The 17,596-nt window shown below is 38.7% G+C and overlaps 1 protein-coding gene across 3 annotated transcripts in view; it reads left to right on the top strand.

Annotated features, from left to right (window-relative positions):
* Positions 1-17,596, top strand: part of FRMPD1 (FERM and PDZ domain containing 1) — a 137,297-nt gene that overhangs the window by 86,239 nt on the left and 33,462 nt on the right. For all 3 annotated transcript variants that reach the window (XM_045562463.1, XM_045562462.1, XM_045562461.1), the window contains exons 2-4: positions 3,765-3,869; positions 15,317-15,474; positions 16,316-16,418. In XM_045562463.1, coding sequence (XP_045418419.1) covers positions 3,769-3,869; positions 15,317-15,474; positions 16,316-16,418 — 362 coding nt within the window. In that variant the 5' untranslated portion in view covers positions 3,765-3,768. The remainder of the gene's footprint in view (positions 1-3,764; positions 3,870-15,316; positions 15,475-16,315; positions 16,419-17,596) is intronic.

Raw genomic sequence — 17,596 nt, 5'->3', positions numbered from 1 at the left:
TTGAGCTTTGGGGGACACATTCAGTCCATAGCAGGATATAAAGTCTTAGCTGCCTGTATTCTGAGAACTGGGCAAAGGAAGGGGCTGGAGGTCTTGACATTCAGTAAAGAGAGTTTTACTTAATCCTTCTCTTTTTATTCCTGTACCCTTTATTGTGCCTAGTTTCCCCAAGCTCCTCTTATTTGATTTTTCCAGCAAATAAACCTCTTGTCTCCAGGAGGATAAAAAAGGGATAGTTGTCTAGGTGGGAAAGTGGGGTGGAATGGGGGCTGTGAATAAAACTGCTGCTTACAGAGACCTGTTGCCATCTCTTCAGCCTTATGCCTCATTCCTGCTTTCTCTAGTACCTACTGCCTCTAATTCCTGATCCATTGGGCAAATCAGGTCATTTTTCATCAGAATCCCTTTCTGAAGGCACATAGGTTTCTGTTTTTGTTCTGTAAACTCAGTTACCTCCCTTCCAAACATTTTGTATCTTCCAAACATTGTTGACATCTCTTATCTATTGTTGTCTTCTCTCTTATATTCACTATCCTATGGGTTTATACCTTTTTTATTCCTTTACTGGGATTTATAGGGTTTAGGAAGAAGAGATTAATATGTTGTTTCAATTCACCATGTTTAATCAGAAATCTACTCTCTATTATTCCTTTTATATTTTTTTAAAGATAGTCAAGTACAGTAGTGAGAAGGGAGGAAAGAATAGAACAAATTTAATCTGTAACTGATTGTGACCAATCAATTCAGATAACTTACTACCTTCAGAGCAGCCTTTTATAGTTTTTTAAAAAGTGAGATGCCTAGAACTAAGGACAGTATTCAAGTCTGAGGTCCCCATTGTAAATAGAGCTAGACTGCCACATCACTTGATCTAAATGGAATTTATTTTTGGTTGCAGCCCGTGTCCATGCTAGCCTTTTTATCCATTAATTTGTATTTGTCTTCCATTTGCCTGAAAAGCATGTCTGCAGGTTTTCAAAGAGATCAGTTTGGATGTCCTTTTTTAAAAATTTTTTTTTAAGAGTCAGGGTCTCTCTCTGTTGCCCAGGCTAGAGTGCTGGAGTGCAGTAGAATGATCATAGCTCACTGCAGCCTTGAACTCTTGAGCTCAAGGAATCCTCCTGCCTCAGCCTCCTGGGTAGCTGGGACTACAGGTGTGTACTACCATGTCCAGCTAATTTTAAAATTTTTTTTAGGGATGGGTTCTTACTGTGTTGTCCAGGCTGGTCTTGAACTCTTAGCCTCAAGCAATCCTCTCCTGTCGGCTTCTCAAAGCCCTGGAATTACAGGTGTGAGCCACCACACCAGGCTCTCTTTTCATTTTTATATCCTGGTTAGTTCTCTTTCCTTGTACCCCTGGTATAAATCCCACTATTACTCTGTTGATTGCTGCTGGATTCTATTTGCTAATATTTTATGTAGCAGATTTATATTTGTAAGGCAGATTATGTTTTTACTTTATGGTATTGTTTTGCCAGAACTGGTATCAATGTTCTGCTGGCTCCTTAAAAAAAAATTGGAAACTTTCCTTCTTTATGATCTAGAACAGTTAAAATAGCATTGAGGAAAAAATTAACTAAGCTGGCCAAAGGCAACATAGAATCCTCAATTGGACCCTGGAACAGAAAAACAACATTAGTGGAAAAACTGGTAAAATTTGAATATAGTCTATAGTTTAGTTAATAGGATTGTAACAATGTAAATTTCTTAATTTTGTCAAAGGTACAATGGTTATGTAAGATGTTAATATTAGTGAAAGCTGAATGAAGGGTATATGGGAACTCTGTATTATCTTTGCAACCTTTTTATACATCTAAAAGTATTCTGAAATAAAAGATTATTTAAAATAAAAAAAATCATTAGGGTACGCTTCATATAGATGTATAAGAATTTACCTTTGAACCTGTCTGTCCCTGGCTTTTTTGGGGAGGTAGATTAGCTCTTTAACAAATTACACTTCTATGGTAATTGTCTTTGTAGATTTTCTATCTCTTCTAGGGTCATCTTAGATAATTTATATTTTCCTTGAAAGCCATCCATGTCATCAAAGTTTTCAAATGTATTTATTTATGTAGTGTTAAGCCACTTAGTCTCTTATAATTCTTTTTTATTTGCTTTGTATCCATGTTTATTTCCCAATGCTATATCTTATATTGTATGTTTATTGGATTATGAGATTAGTGAGTTAAGACTAGTATTTTAAAAAGTAAAATAGAATAGAAAAATATCAATACATAATTGCTTTATGAGACTTTAATCTCAAGCACATGTGTATATTTTCTTGGTAACTTGACAATATCTATCTATCAAAGCACAAATACATGTAACTTTTGATTTAGCAATTTAAAACTTGGGAACTTATCCAGATATATAATTACATACGTGCAGAAATGATATATGTACAACACAAATCATTGCAGCTTTGTTTATAATAGCAAAAGATTGGCAGTAACCCTGAATGTCTGTCAGCAGAGGACTACTTTTAAAATTACAGTACATTCATACAAGGGAATACTCAGTAATTGTCAAAAAGAATGAAGAAGCACTCTATTTACTGATGTGGAAAGATATCAAAGATATATATGCTAAGAGAAAAAGCGTGGTACAGAACAGTGTGTATGGTGTACTATTATTTGTGTTAAGAAGAGGAAATGCACGGCGCGGTGGCTCACGCCTGTAATCCTAGCACTCTGGGAGGCCGAGGTGGGTGGATCGCTTGAGGTCAGGAGTTTGAGACCAGCCTGAGCAAGAGCGAGACCCCGTCTCTACTAAAAATAGAAACAAATTAGCTGGTCAACTAAAATATATATAGAAAAAATTAGCCGGGCGTGTTGGCGCATGCCTGTAGTCCCAGCTACTCGGGAGGCTGAGGCAGTAGGATTGCTTAAGCCCAGGAGTTTGAGGTTGCTGTGAGCTAGGCTGATGCCATGGCACTCACTCTAGCCAGGGCAACAAAGTGACACTCTGTCTCAAAAAAAAAAAAAAAAAGAAGAGGAAATGCAATATCTGTATTTATATGTTCTTATATAGGCATAAAGAAACTCTGGAAGGAGAAATAGAGAACAACAGCAGTGATTATGTGTGAACATGAGAACTAGGTGGATGGGGGCAAGTAAGGATAGAAGAGAGACTTTTCACTGTCTACATATTTTTTATTTTGATAAGAACACTAACGTGAGATCTACCCTCTTAACAAATCTATAAGAGCACAATACACTATCTGGATATCTTTTTTATAGGTTTGTGTTGAATTATACCAGTGAATTACCTATTCAAAAATTAAATATAAAATACTGAGCAACAGAAGCATCACTCAGAAGATATATACAATGTGATTAGGAATGCTTCCATGAGCATGTAGTTCCCACTGCAGGCAAAACCAAACTGGGTTGTTCAGGGCTGCGCAGGTAGCTAGGGGAGGGAGGACACACACAGTGAGGTATATTTCATTCTATGTATTTCTTCACAAAATTTGAGAAACTGTATCTATTTTATTGTTTCATCCTTTCATCCTTATGTTTAACTCTTTAAGATATTAAGCCAAACTGTTTATCACAAGATTCTCTTTAGGGCAGAGCGTTACTAAAGGTATTCACTCTGAGGACGTTGAGTACCCATTTATGATGATTTCAGATAGAAGGAAAACACTAGTTATTTGATCAGCATCTCTTAAAATGGGTAAATACAGGAAACATCATACTGATTTGCCAGAATCCTCTGTAGTATTTAGGTTAGCTTCTTAAGAACGTTCTTCTTCCTTTTAGGTAAATGGAAGAGCTGGAGACCAGTTTATTCCAGACACGGAAAGCACACAGAATAGAACAAATGGTGGCAAGATGGCTTCGGCGCTCCCGGGACAGCTCAGCCGGGTAAGGCTCCTGGGCTAGCAGAGACTTCTACCTGTAAAGATTTGGTGTCCCTGTGGGAGGAGTTTTGCCAGTCCTGGAAGTACCTTAGGATGACTATCTACAGCTTGCTTTGTTCTTATACCATATGGTAGGAGAAATCTAAACAGGTCAGCAATTTTGCTGGAGTGCCTTTTCCATGGACCTCTACCCCCAACATGCACCTACATACACAGACACTCACCCCAAACTCACACATTAACAGAGACAAGCACACTCTCACACAGATTTATACACACAAATACACTCATCCATACTGGGACACATGTACATGTATACTCTCTAGAACACACACTCATATACTCTTTTGATATCTCTCTCTCTCTTATACACACACACACACACACACACACACTCACACGCAGTCCTTGTCTTAGTACTTGACATGAAATTCAGGCAATCTGCTGTTTATATTCTTTCCCTGTCTTTGTTTCCAGCAGCTGTTCCTTCCTTGCAGTCCCTATTTCATTCTAAACAAAATAAAATGAAATCAAATACAGATCTGATTTGACTGGTACAGGAGAACTTTAAAATATGTTCTGTTTCAAAGCGTTCATTTTCCATCTCAGATTTCCCATCTGGCCCTGACATAGAGATGAAATATCATGTGTCAGGTGTTTCTGAGACACACATTCTTCCAAAGGAACTGGAAACAGCTGTTCTACTGCTGAGTAATAAAATTTGCTCAGGGCTACGCTGCCCTGTGGCCAAGTTCTCTGATCCTCACAAAAAGAGGTCAGGTAAGGCTGGTAGAATGAGCCCCATTTTACAGATTAAACCCCTAAGGCTCAAAGAGTGACTTGTTTAGGACCACTCCTACTGCCATGGGTCTCCATTTCATATAGAATGAAGTTTAAATATTAATATTTTGGGGGGGTTGACATTTCAAGGCTCTCCAAGATCGACCCACAATCCTTTACAGCTGTTTGTCTTACTGTGCTTCATTCATATTCCAGCTAAAGTGAACTACTCATTGTTCTCTTACTACAAACACACCCCCTCCTCCCCTTTCTCCCTGGGTAAAGCCAGATCCTTTCCTCCCATCTCCATGTGTCCACAGCCCACCCCCAGCTGAAGGCCTGGCTGAAGTGCTGGGTCTTCCTTGAAGTATTCCCCAGTTCACAGTCAGAATTAATCTCTCTCATCGGGCCCCACAGTATTTGATTCATAGCATTGACATTGTGCTTCTCCTATTGTGTTCAACTTATCTGAGCACATTCTTTTTCTTTCTTCTAGACCTGCTTTCTGTTAGTTCAAGGAAAGTATTGACCTCATCTCTATAGCCCAGAAGTGATTGAGTTGCATGAACACTGTAGGGGTCAAGTAGTGCTTGATGAGTGAATGGGAAAATTGCCAAGCACATGGTTTTCCCAGGGTGGGCTCTGCAAAACCTAGTCCTGTATGATGCTGTGCCACTAGAAAAGGTCTGTGGCCAGATATGTTTGGGAAATAATGCAGCCTATATCCCACTTCTAGCCCCCCATTGATGATTTATTATGTACATTATGCATATAGTATGAATTAAAGGCTCTGAGAAGCCTTCAGAAAAGAGACCTGTTTAACTTGACTTTGCCTATATGTTTGACCTTGGAACCCTCTAACATCCTGCTTCTCTCACAGAACGTAAATGAAAGCTAATGAAAAAAAAAACCTCTAGCAAGTTTTTTTCCCACATCTTTTTTGAGATATATTTCATGTACCATAAAATTCACCCATTTAAAGTGTATAATTTAGTGATCTTTAGTATATATTTGTGTATGTACAGAATTGTATAACTGTCACCACAATGTAATTTTAGAATATTTTCAGTAATCTGAAAAGCAGCCCCATACCCATTTTCCATTCACCCCTCCCCCAGTCCCAGGTAATCACTAATTTACTTTCTATCTTTATAGATTTGCTTATTCTGTATATTTCGCATACATGGAATCATACAATATGTGGTCTTTTGTGACTGACTTCTTTCACTTAGTGTGATGTGTTCAAAGTTCATCCACACTATAATATGGATCAGTATTTCATTTTTATTGCCAAATAATATTGCATTATGGAATATTTTCTTTGTCCATTCATCAGTTGATATAAACATTGGGGTAGGTATATAAACCCAAATTTTACATATGTATACAATATGTATAATATAAACCTTGTAGTTATTTCCACTTTGGGACTATTGTGAATAATGCTGCTATGAATATTTGTGTAAAAGTTTTTGTTTGAACATATGTTTTCATTCCTTTTGAGTATACAATTAGGAGTGGAATAGTTGGGTCATATGGTAACTCTATGTTTACTCTTTTCAGGAACTGCCAGGCTGTTTTCCAAAGTGGCGGTGCCATTTTAGATTTCTACCAGCAGTATGTGAGGGTTCCAGTGCCTCCACATCTTTGCTAACACTTGCTATTATTATCTGTCTTTTTTACTGTAGCCATCCTAGTGGGTGTAGAGTGGTATCTCACTGTGGTTTTGATCTACGTTTCCCTGATGGCTAATGACATTAAACATCTTTCCATGTGTCTAGAGAGTTTTCCTTTTCAAGTGCTTCAGAAAGAGATGGGAGAAAGGTTCTTTTCAGTGCCCATGGAAGACTTCATTTCTGTGTTTCTAGGATAAATCACATGTAGCCTTGTTTAAATTTTGCTTCTCATCTCTAGTCCTATAACTTTGGTGTCTTCAGATTACTTGAAAATGACCAATAACCAAAAAAGCTAAGTTTGGGGTAAATAATTTTTCCCCAGGAGTAGAGTAAATGGTACCTCCTACCAGCCAGTCATTTAATGAAGAAAGCTGAGAGGCATCCTGAATCCTTGAAGCCCCTGCATACACTCCATCAGCTGCTCCTGTCAGTTTGCCATCAGACGTATCTCAGATCTATCCACCTCCCTGTCCCTGGGAGCATTGCCAAGGTCACTCCCTTACCCTTTCCCTGTTCTAGCTGATTATCCACCCTGCAGCTATAGCAAACTTTTGAAAATGCAAAATGTTCCCGTCTGCACTAGCCCCCAGCTCCATGCCACCCCATCACACCCCAGGCCCTTCAACTACCACTTTGCCACAGCCTACAAGTCTCCTCATGATCTAGCCCCAGCTCAGCACTCCAACCTTGTCTTGTTCCTCTTGCTTTCTTGCTCACCATTCTCCATTGTTTTGCTTCCATTCAGTTCCTGGTATTGATCAAGCTCTTGCCTATCTCAGGGACTTTGCTGTTCAAGTGGCCTAGAAAGTTCTTTTTCCTTCTCATTTTATTTATGGCAGCTCCTTATTCTTCAGGTTAAGCTTAAACATCACTTTCCTTGAGAGGCCTTTCCTGACCACCTAAGGCACAGTGGGTCCATCCTCTTGTTTGTTTCCTCCTGAGTACTTACCTCCTGCTCACACTTTATAATAGTATGTACATTTACTTATTTATTCATTGTTACCTCCCCTGTTTTATTGTATGGCCCTTCTCCTCCAATCGTCCTGTCATATGTGAGACAGGCATCATGACTGTCTTGTTTTACAGAGTATACTCAGCCCTGACAGAGTGCATCATATGTAATAGATGTTCAATACATTTTTATGAACTAAGGGCTTTCATAGTAAGGGACTGTCTTAGTTATTAAAATATATTTAAAATGTCCATCCATCTTTCTCCCAAAAGGAAATTTGAATGGCTTATAGTTTTCTAACATGTAGAAAAATTAAAGAAATGGAAATGTTATGTACAGGTTGCAACCATTCAAATACTACGATTTAGCATTTGAATACTAACATTAGCTCTGAATTTCCTGGTATCTGGGGCAAGAAATGAAGGAGGTATTAATACATTGAAATATTTCTTATAGTCCAGAAAAAGGAAACATAGAAGTGCATCTGCACTCATATAATTTTACATACATATTTTAACAATTCTATTGTTTTCAGACTTTTAAAAACTTCTAATCTTTTCAGCCAGTTGTACTTACTTTTCTTACAATTGGCATTTTTTTCTATAAAATTTAAACTTTATTCCTGGCTTTTAAGTGAGTTGTCTAGGGGTAAATTAGTCAAAATAACTGTATCCATTTCCAAACATTACTAAACAAATTGATAACTTTTATGAACCTGGGATAATGTTAGAGCTTTTTTTTTTTTTTTTTTTGAGACAGGCTCTTGCTCTGTTGCCCAGGCTAGAGTACAGTGGCATCATCATAGCTCACTGCAACCTCAAACTCCTGGCTCGAGCAATCCACCTGCCTCAGCCTCCCAAGTAGCAGGGACTACCTGTGCCTGCTACCACACCTGGCTAATTTTTCTATTTTTGGTAGAGATGGAGTCTTGTTCTTGCTCAGGCTGATCTTGAACTCCTGAGTTCAAGCAATCCTCCTGCCTTGGCCTCCCAGAATGCTAGGATTACAGGCATGAGCCACCATGCCAGGCCTCAGGTACTGATTTTTTATTGCTTCTTGACCCATGGACAAAAGTGGAAAGATCTGAGAAGAAGAACAGTCTGGAAGGCTCTCAAATTACATCTGCAGAGTTGCCATTATTTCCTACATCCCCTTTTTAAAGTAATAATGGAAGAATTTCCTCCTCTCAACTGTAGGAGCACTATACTCACAATATCTGCATTGAATGGCCCCCTAGACATTGTGATAAGCACAAGCATATTCCTATGATTGTGACTACATGCTAAATTCTTTCTGGTATACACTACTGCCTCTGTATCTCCTTCCTTTGAATAGACTTTAAATTATAAAATCCAGTTTATACCAGATTTAGCCTCTAAAATCACTCAAGCTGAACATAATAAAGTGTTTAAACATAGATTCAAAATAGTTTCTCCACATCTTGCTGGAACTTGAAGGTAAATTCTTTGTTGTTACAGGATAGAGGTAAAATATATTTTATAACATATCAGAAAGCAGATAAAAAGCCAGAGAATATTTGAAACATAATCAGGATTCATCTGGTATTTTTCCTTTTCAGTATCATTGATCAGTTCAATATGAACTTATGACCCATAAAATATAGAATTAGTCCACCCAAGACTATTGTCATGATAAATTTTACATGTTTTTTTCTGGTTCTACCTTAGGGTAGATCCAGTTATCTGATATGAATTTCGTTAGTGTAACTACAGGTCTTAAGTTCTTCCAGTGTAAGACCACAGAAATGACCTCAGATTTGTGGATTGAAGCCATTACAAAGGTAGTAGACAGATGTTTTTAGATCAGTGTTTAGTTTGATATTTATAAAATGCTTTAGAGGAGGAAATTTTGTTACAGAGATTATTTCCTTCAGTTTACTGTCAAATATTAAACGTTCTCTATGAGGAGAGGCCACGATTTGGTCATGTACTTAGGTAATCCCTTTCCAAACAAAAGCTAGAACATGGCCTTTAGGGAAAATGTCAAATTCAGACTTTGGGCCAAAGCCACTGACACTGTCCAGGGATTAGTCAACACAGTGGGGTGTGTCATTTGTTCACCATTGTTGAAGAGGGCACCCTTCCAAATGGAAAGTGTCAGATAGCCTAGTCTACCCTTTTGAAAGCATCAAAATGGATTCTATTGAAACCCTGTAGTAAGGTTTGTTCTTTCTCCAAACAATTATTAAGCCTCACTCTATGGCAGGCACCTAATTCAGCACATGGGACAAGAAATACATAGTTCTTGCTACACAAACTACAGTTTAAAGAGGACAGGAGACTTTGCACCAGTCTATAGGTGTGTTCAGCAAATAGAGATATTTCCACCAAAAACCAGAAGACTGAGTAGCATCTGGGCAGGTAGAGTGTATGATTGGATATATTGGAGAAACAGAGAGAGAGAAAGTATTGGAGGTGAGGGAGATATTCTGGGCAGAGAGAAGAACTTGTCCAAAGACCAGTGTGTTTGAGAAACTCAAAGGAGACTAGTTTGGCTAGAATGGCTTGGGTCTTAGAGGCTGGAGTGATGGGCAGGGACTGTACTAAGCCATATTCAGGATTTTAGATTAGGCCATTCAGTCAGGGGAGACATATGAATAGGGTTGCATTTATAAAATCTGTCTGGCTGCTGGATGGAAAATCATTCAGGAGGGACAAGAACAAAGAGCAGGGAGACCAGTTAGGAGCCTGTTGCAGAATTCTGTCAGCAGGACTGGTGATGGGGGTTTAAAACTGAATGGTGGCTATGGAGATGGAAAGAAATGGACATTTTAAGAGATCTTTTGGTATTTATTGTGAGTGATACGATATGACGGATGAGGGAGTGTGGAAATCAAGGATGACTCCAGGAATGTGGCTTGAGCAATTGTCATGATCCTCATGGTACCATTTACTGAGCTCCAGGACATGGAGAAGATGAGTCCTGATTAGGACAATAGTCATATGACTGAGCCGTAGATCAAGTTAAGCAAACATAAAAGAAAATGACAAGCTTTGAACTTGGCTGTTTATATTCAATTGTTATTTGTTGGTGGTTATATATACATTTCACCTCTTGCTAATTATATTAGAGGTACAACTGTATTAGCAGTACCATGTTGTATATGTACAATGTTTTGCTCATTTATTCACCCAGTAAGCACTGATGCTTCCTGTGAGCAAAGATTGTCACTTACAATGTGAGAAATACAGAGGTAGATGAAATGTAGTTTCTGCTTCCGGGGAATGTGCAATCTATTAAGGGCAATAATACATGGATCCAGATAGCTTCAAGTAAAGGTTGAAGTGCTCTGGGCCATAAGAGATAGACATAACTCTGAGATGAGAGAACATATGTGTAGCCAGGAAATCAAAGAAGGAAGATGTGGCATTTGAGCTGGACCTTGACTTGGGCTCACACTTTCCTACAGGGGCAGCTGCGTGAGCCCAGGGTAAAACTGGTATAGCAGGTAAGATTAGTCTGGAGTGAAGGCCTGGGACTGAGGTCCATGAGGGCAAGGCTGAAGAGTTTGACTTTTGTTCTGTGGGTGGTGGGGAATTGTAGGGGACAGGGTAATCCCAGCTCTCACTTAGGAAGAGGGTTCCACCACAGTTTACAGGATGCTCCAGAAGGGCATTTTCTGTGCTGTGCTTCCTCACATGTCTGAAGTTTATAGGCCTGTGATACTTTTTGATGTGGAGTCTTTGGGGTAATTCTTTGCTGTGTTTGGCTTATCTATTCCCCATTGAGTGGTTTCGAGTGTTTTCACTATTCTAAATAAAGCTGTGATTAATATTTTTGAATATTTAAGGGCCAGGGTTTTTTGAGCTCATACTCTGTTCTAGGACTTTACTAGGCACAGAGGACACAGAGATGAATAGATGCCACCTTTGGCTTCTAGGAACTCATAGTCTAATGTAAATAACATCATATTTTTTTCCTGTGGGGGTCATGACTTTGAGGTTTAACAGTCAAAATCATAATAGAAGGTCAAAGAATAATCAGATTTTAAATTCTTATTATAATTTCTCCAATTATTTTCTAGACAGATTGAATAGCCAATTGATATTGTCATCATTAAATCTTTAAGCCAATACATGTTGGGCCTTATTATTTTTATTCATATTTGGCGCTTTAGTAGACACACGGTGGTACTCTGTAGCCCTTTCAGTTGTGCTTCTTGAATTAATAAGGTTGTACATTTTCTATAATATATACCAGCTTTATTTCTTCATGTGAAGTTGTGAATTCATTTTCTTTGAGCATGTGAGACCTGGGTATTTACCATGTGTATTTATGCACATTCTTCATACATTTGTATTGTAAGCCCCCCCAGAATATTATTTTTAAAAATTAATTTACTTATTTTTAACTGTTTTATTGATATATAATTTATATATGATGCTATTCACCCATTTAAAGTGTACTATGGAATCATTTTTAGTGTATTCACAGAGATGTGCAACCATCACCATAGAAGATTTTCATCACCCCGGAAAGAAACCCCATAGCTATTAGCAGTCACTCCTCATTTCCTCCCAAACCTCCCACCCCCAGCCCTAGGCAACTGCTAATTTACTTTCTGTCTCTATAGATTAGTCTGTTCTAGATATTTCACATAAATGAAATCATACAATATGTGGTTATTTGTGCCTGGCTTCTTTCACTTAGCATAATGTGTTCAAGACTCATCCAGGTTATAGCATGTATCAGTATTTCATTCCTTTTTGTTGCTGAATATCCTGTTGTGAAATACTGTATTTTATTTACCCTTGTCATTAGTTGATGGACATTTGGGTTATTTCTACTTTGGACTGTTAGGGATAATGCTGCTAGAAATAGTCACGTATAAGTTTTTGTGTGGATTTATATTTTCATTTCTCTAAGGTATATACCCCAGCGTAGAACTGCTGGACCATGTTGTACTCCATGTTTAGTCTTTTGAGGAACTGCCAGATATTTAAATGATTTTCTAGAATTTCCATTCTGTTTCATTGGTGAAGGCCACACCAAGCAGTTTTGATGATTACCTCGGTCTGATGGGAGTACTTATTTTCAGCTGTAAATGTTATGGAATCTAGTATTTCTGATGAAAAATAGAGTCCAAATTGATATGTTCTGTAAGTGTAAAATACACACTGGACTTCAAAGACTTAATATGTAAAAAGAATGCAAAATATCTCATCAATAATTTTTTGTATTAATTACATGTTGAAATGATAGTATTTTGGATATATTGAATTAAATAGAAATATATTATTAAAATTAATTTCACTTATTTCTTTTTCCTTTTTTATCTTTTTTTATGTGGCTATTATAAAACAAATTTATATGTGTGGTTTGCATGATGTTCCATTTGGACAGCACTACTCTAGAAGTTGTGCTATAGTGCCTATTGAAGAAAGTAGCTCCAGTTTGAAACCTGCTTCTCAGCTGTGTGACTTTAAGCAAATTAAAATATCTCAAAGCAAGATTTAGTCTCCTTGTGCATAAAATAGGGAAAATAAACATACCCACCTCACAAATTTGTTGTGACTGTTAAGTGAGTGAGATGTATATAAAAGTTAAGTTAGATCATTCCCTGATACACAGTTAGTGCTCATAAATATTATTATTATTGTTGTTATTGCTGTGATTACCATCAATTTGTCAAGTTTTTTAAAACCTGGAATAATTTTTAATTGATATTACACTAAATCTATATTTAATGTAGAACTTACTTTTATTTTTCAATATTTAGTCTTTCCAATCAGGAACCCAGTATAATTTTTGCCCAATTACTTGTGTCTTCCTTTATTGCTTCAAGGAGAGTTATATTATTCTCTTTAAATAAATCTCCTACCCTGAAATAAATTAATACACATCACTAATTTTGATACTTTAATCTTTTCATGGCATTTCCTAGATATTTGGCATTAGCTCATTAAGAATGCCTGGCACCAAATGTACATTCAACTAATCTACTTTTAATAAGTTATCGAATGGTTTTTGTGGCTTTGTTTTGTGTTTTTATCCTCTATCTCCATTTTTAGCACTAGAAATTATCTGTTTATCCTTTTCTATGTGAATGTCATCTATTAAAAAAAAAATAACAAAAAAGTGGTACTTTTTCATTCCTATGCTTCTTATTGTCATTTTCCTTCCCTGATAACTGTTACAAGCATTTGTCCTGCTACATTAAGTAGGAGTAGTGTCTAGGCTATCCTTATCCTGTTGCTTTTTTAAAAGAATGCAAAATGGTGATTTTTAAAAGAATGCAAAATGTTGATTTTTGACTTTCAGTGTACAGTGTATTATTATTTATTATATTTAAAAAGGCCCTTTTATAGCTTTAATATTTTTTTAATCAGCCATAGTTACGAGTTTTATTCAGTATGAATTTTCATAGTTTTCTGTTTCTTCCCTCATGATAGGTCTCTCTGCTGACCCTTGCCAGTATTACCTGCATGCTTGCCTAGAAGAAATCCTCTCTGCTTCTAAGTTGTGTGGTTAGGGTCATCTATTCACACAGAGCCTAAATCTGCTCTAAGCAAGGGCCTGAGGGCCTCCTCAATGGATAACGTGCATAAGGCTTTGTACTTGGACTTGTCACATGCATTTTGGCTCCATGAGACAGTTTTTCAAATTGCCTGATCCTCATTGAAATTTGAGATCATTATAAATGACAGAGAGGTGATTTTCAGATGAGTAAGGTCCCATTGCTTTAGGCAGAGTTCCTGACAGTGTTTGGTAAATGGATGAGAATAAATGACACACCTTCACTGCAGAGCCCCAAGGGAGATGTTATTCCTTCACTTTTCTGTTGTTTATCATGACAATAAACACCTCATCCCATCACAATTTGACCTTCCTCAGAAAGAACCACTGACGGTTAGAGGCAAAAAAAATCATTTGCCGCAGACAAATGAAAAGTAAGTTGTGACTCTGTGGTTTTGAGAGATAGAAAATACCACCTTCAACTTACCTGCTTTTAGACATATAGAGAACATATATGTTTTTAAAGATTAATATAGAGGGAGTCCTTGCCATGTGGGATTTTATATTGGAATCCTCACAGTCACAACGTTTAAAGGGAAGCAAAATTCATCATAGAGAAAAAAAGAAAAAAATCACCAAAGAAACAATCTACGTATAAAATTAGCCATCAGCAAACACCAAACCCGACAATTCTTCAATCCTGTTCACAGTTCGTGTTTTTCCTCTCCTGCACCTCTGCTCAAGCAGTGCCTCCTGCCTGGAATGCCTGTTTGTCTGTCCTTTTGTCCATCCATCCACCCATGCATCTATTCATTAAGTCACTCTGCAGCAGTTACTGAATATCTTCTGTGTGCCAGAATCTGGGCTGTGTAGGAATACCCTAGACATCTCTCAGCGTGTAGTTCAAATGCCACCTCTTCCAGGTAGCAAATGCTCCCCTGATTCCCTAACCCCTGACCTCTAAAGTTAAAATGCTTTCCTCCTCCTCTGAGTGCCCACAGCAACTAATGACTTCTCTTTTAATTAATTTTTTTTTTTTTTTTTTTTTGAGACAGAGTCTCACTCTGTTGCCCAGGCTAGAATGAGTGCCGTGGCATCAGCCTAGCTCACAGCAACCTCAAACTCCTGGGCTCAAGCAATCCTTCTGCCTCAGCCTCCCGAGTAGCTGGGACTACAGGCATGCGCCACCGTGCCCAGCTAATTTTTTCTATATATATTTTTAGCTGTCCATATAATTTCTTTCTATTTTTAGTAGAGACGGGGTCTCGCTCTTGCTCAGGCTGGTTTCGAACACCTGAGCTCCAACGATCCGCCCGCCTCAGCCTCCCAGAGTGCTAGGATTACAGGCGTGAGCCACTGTGCCTGGCCATGACTTCTCTTTTAGAGCACAGTTCTAAATGCTATTTGGTGTTTTAAGTAGTAATGTTTGTGTCTCGTCCCTCTCAAGAGGAGAGTTGGTATCTGCTCAGCTCCACATCTTTCTCCATAATGCCTGGGACTGACCCAGCTTGTGGCCACCAACTGGAATCCTCCTTTCCTCTTTTTAACATACTCTTTCTCTTCCAGGACTAAAGTTGCTGCAGCTGACAGGCCCCCCAGGATCCCAGCCCAGACCCTCACCCCGGTGAGGCACACAGTAAAGATAGACAAGGATGCCCTCCTCCAGGACTATGGATTTCACATTTCTGAGAGCCTTCCCCTCACAGTGGTGGCTGTCACAGCAGGTAGGGGCTGACGGGAAATGAGAAAGGAGTTTGACTGCTTAGGGGGAAATAGCCCTGGTTCTCCTCCCATCTCTCTGTCCTATGACAAAATGCAGAAAATGCTCCCCTAGAAAGTTAAAAAGGCACCCTAATTCTGCCCTAATTCTATCTTGGGCTTTGCACTTTCCTATGGTGCCAAGAGGGAGGGAGCCTCCAAGTAAGTGCACTTACTGCCCTGAACCCCAGACTGCCAATGGCCTGCCAGTCTCAGGGGCAGTGAAAGTATTTGAAAAATCCAGCCCTCCCCTTTGAACCCTGCATGTTCCTAGCTGAGGAGAGTTTCTGGTCAGGCAGTAATAGAAACTATTGATTTGTTTTCAGTTGAATCTCTGTGAAATATAGACTATACCAGGGTAGAGAGGAGCAGGCTGGGAAAGTCTATTGTTTGTTCATACCTCAGCTGTGTATTGATGTTATAATAGATCTAGGATTAGTTAAAATATATTAATTTCAATTTATACACATACACACATACGCATACACACACCAGAGATCTTTAGAGATGAATGTCGTAGGTTCACTGCCCAATTCTGTTGATTCAGGTCTCTGCTGGTTTTCTTTCTCAGAACAGTCTCCTAACATCCCTTGAAGTTGATGAGTGATAGGTACCTTACCCATGGTTTACAAACAGGGAGCCTTAGTTATAAAGCTAAGATCCACATGAGTCCAAGCCTGGCTGAAGGGCAGGGGTGAACCAGTGCCCTGGGGACTAGATCGGGCTGCTATTCAGCTGTGTCGCTGTGACACATGGAGTCTGGACCCTGCCTGCCTGAGTACCAGTTACTTACTTTCTTTCCAACAGGAGGCTCTGCTTATGGCAAACTATTCCCCGGTGATCAGATCCTCCAAATGAACAATGAGCCTGTTGAAGACCTTTCCTGTGAACGAGCAGTCCATATTCTAAGGTACTAAATGGTCTTCCATCATCTACAGAGTTGCACAAACTATCATAGAGCAAAGATGGGCAACAGGAATGGCATAACTGATCCCGTGATTTCAGTAAGGCCTATCTCTTAAGAACAGCCTCATTTTAAAGTTCTGACTCTGTGAAGATGGCTTCTCAGTGGTGGCTATTACTATCTGCCCCCTTTCACCTGCCTGCAGAAGAGGGGCACGAAGTGCTATATGTGTCAAACCCCTGCTGTGCCCAAGACACTGTGTGAGGTACTTTGGGAAATGTAATTATAAGTAATACATAGACTCTATCCTCTAAGTATTTATAGACTTGTTGTAACATATGCCAAAGATTGAACTAAATTGATACCAAATCTGTTTGTTCTTCTTTAACCCTTCTGATCTCTCTTCTCAAATGTTCCTGCAGGTGTAGTCTGGTTGGCATATATGTAGTTTCATTGGTATAGCACCTCCTGCCTTCTACCTAGTGTCATTGTGATTTATGTAAATGCCTCACTTTCTACCTAGAGCCTGATCTCCTGAGACCAGGGCTCAGTGGGTGCTCAGTTGAAACCAGTGAATATGGTTGGAACTGAGAATCTGTGACCATGGTTTTAAGGTAGAAGAAAGTCAGTGACAGGAGTGAAGAAGACTGGCAGACATTTTTATAGGCACAAGCAGGTTTTGGTTTTTAAAGTTTTCACCCAATACTGTTTTAATGACAACATAAAGAGAGATGAGAAGTAGAGTTAGGTGGAAGCTAACTTGCAGATACAATTTGTGCCTTTTGTGAGTGGCTGCTCTGGCTTTGGGGTGATATCAATTTCTGAGGGCATATCATGTACAGCACACACGGATAATAGGTAACAACTATGAGGAAAGAGCACGAGAAAATGAAGATGTAGGATGCAGTCTCCACCCTCAGGAAGCACAGTCTCACTGCAGACACACACACACACACACACACACACACACACTCACACTTACACACTTACACTTTAACATTTGCAGAGAATCTATCAAGATGTAGAAAGTAGAATTCCTTCAACCAAGCCGAATATTGCTTTGGGAATGCCAGCGAATAAGTTAAACCAATAAGGCAGCCAAGAAAGGATTTGACGATTTCATTTAAAAATAAAGAAGTACAATTATGGAAATCATGAAGTTTGCTTTCTCAATTATTGGGCTG

Source organism: Lemur catta, chromosome 10 (assembly GCF_020740605.2).
Source record: "Lemur catta isolate mLemCat1 chromosome 10, mLemCat1.pri, whole genome shotgun sequence".
NCBI classification, from domain to species: Eukaryota; Metazoa; Chordata; class Mammalia; order Primates; family Lemuridae; genus Lemur; species Lemur catta.
The sequence above is the reverse complement of the archived record's forward strand: the minus strand, read 5'-3'. Positions and strand labels throughout refer to the sequence as shown.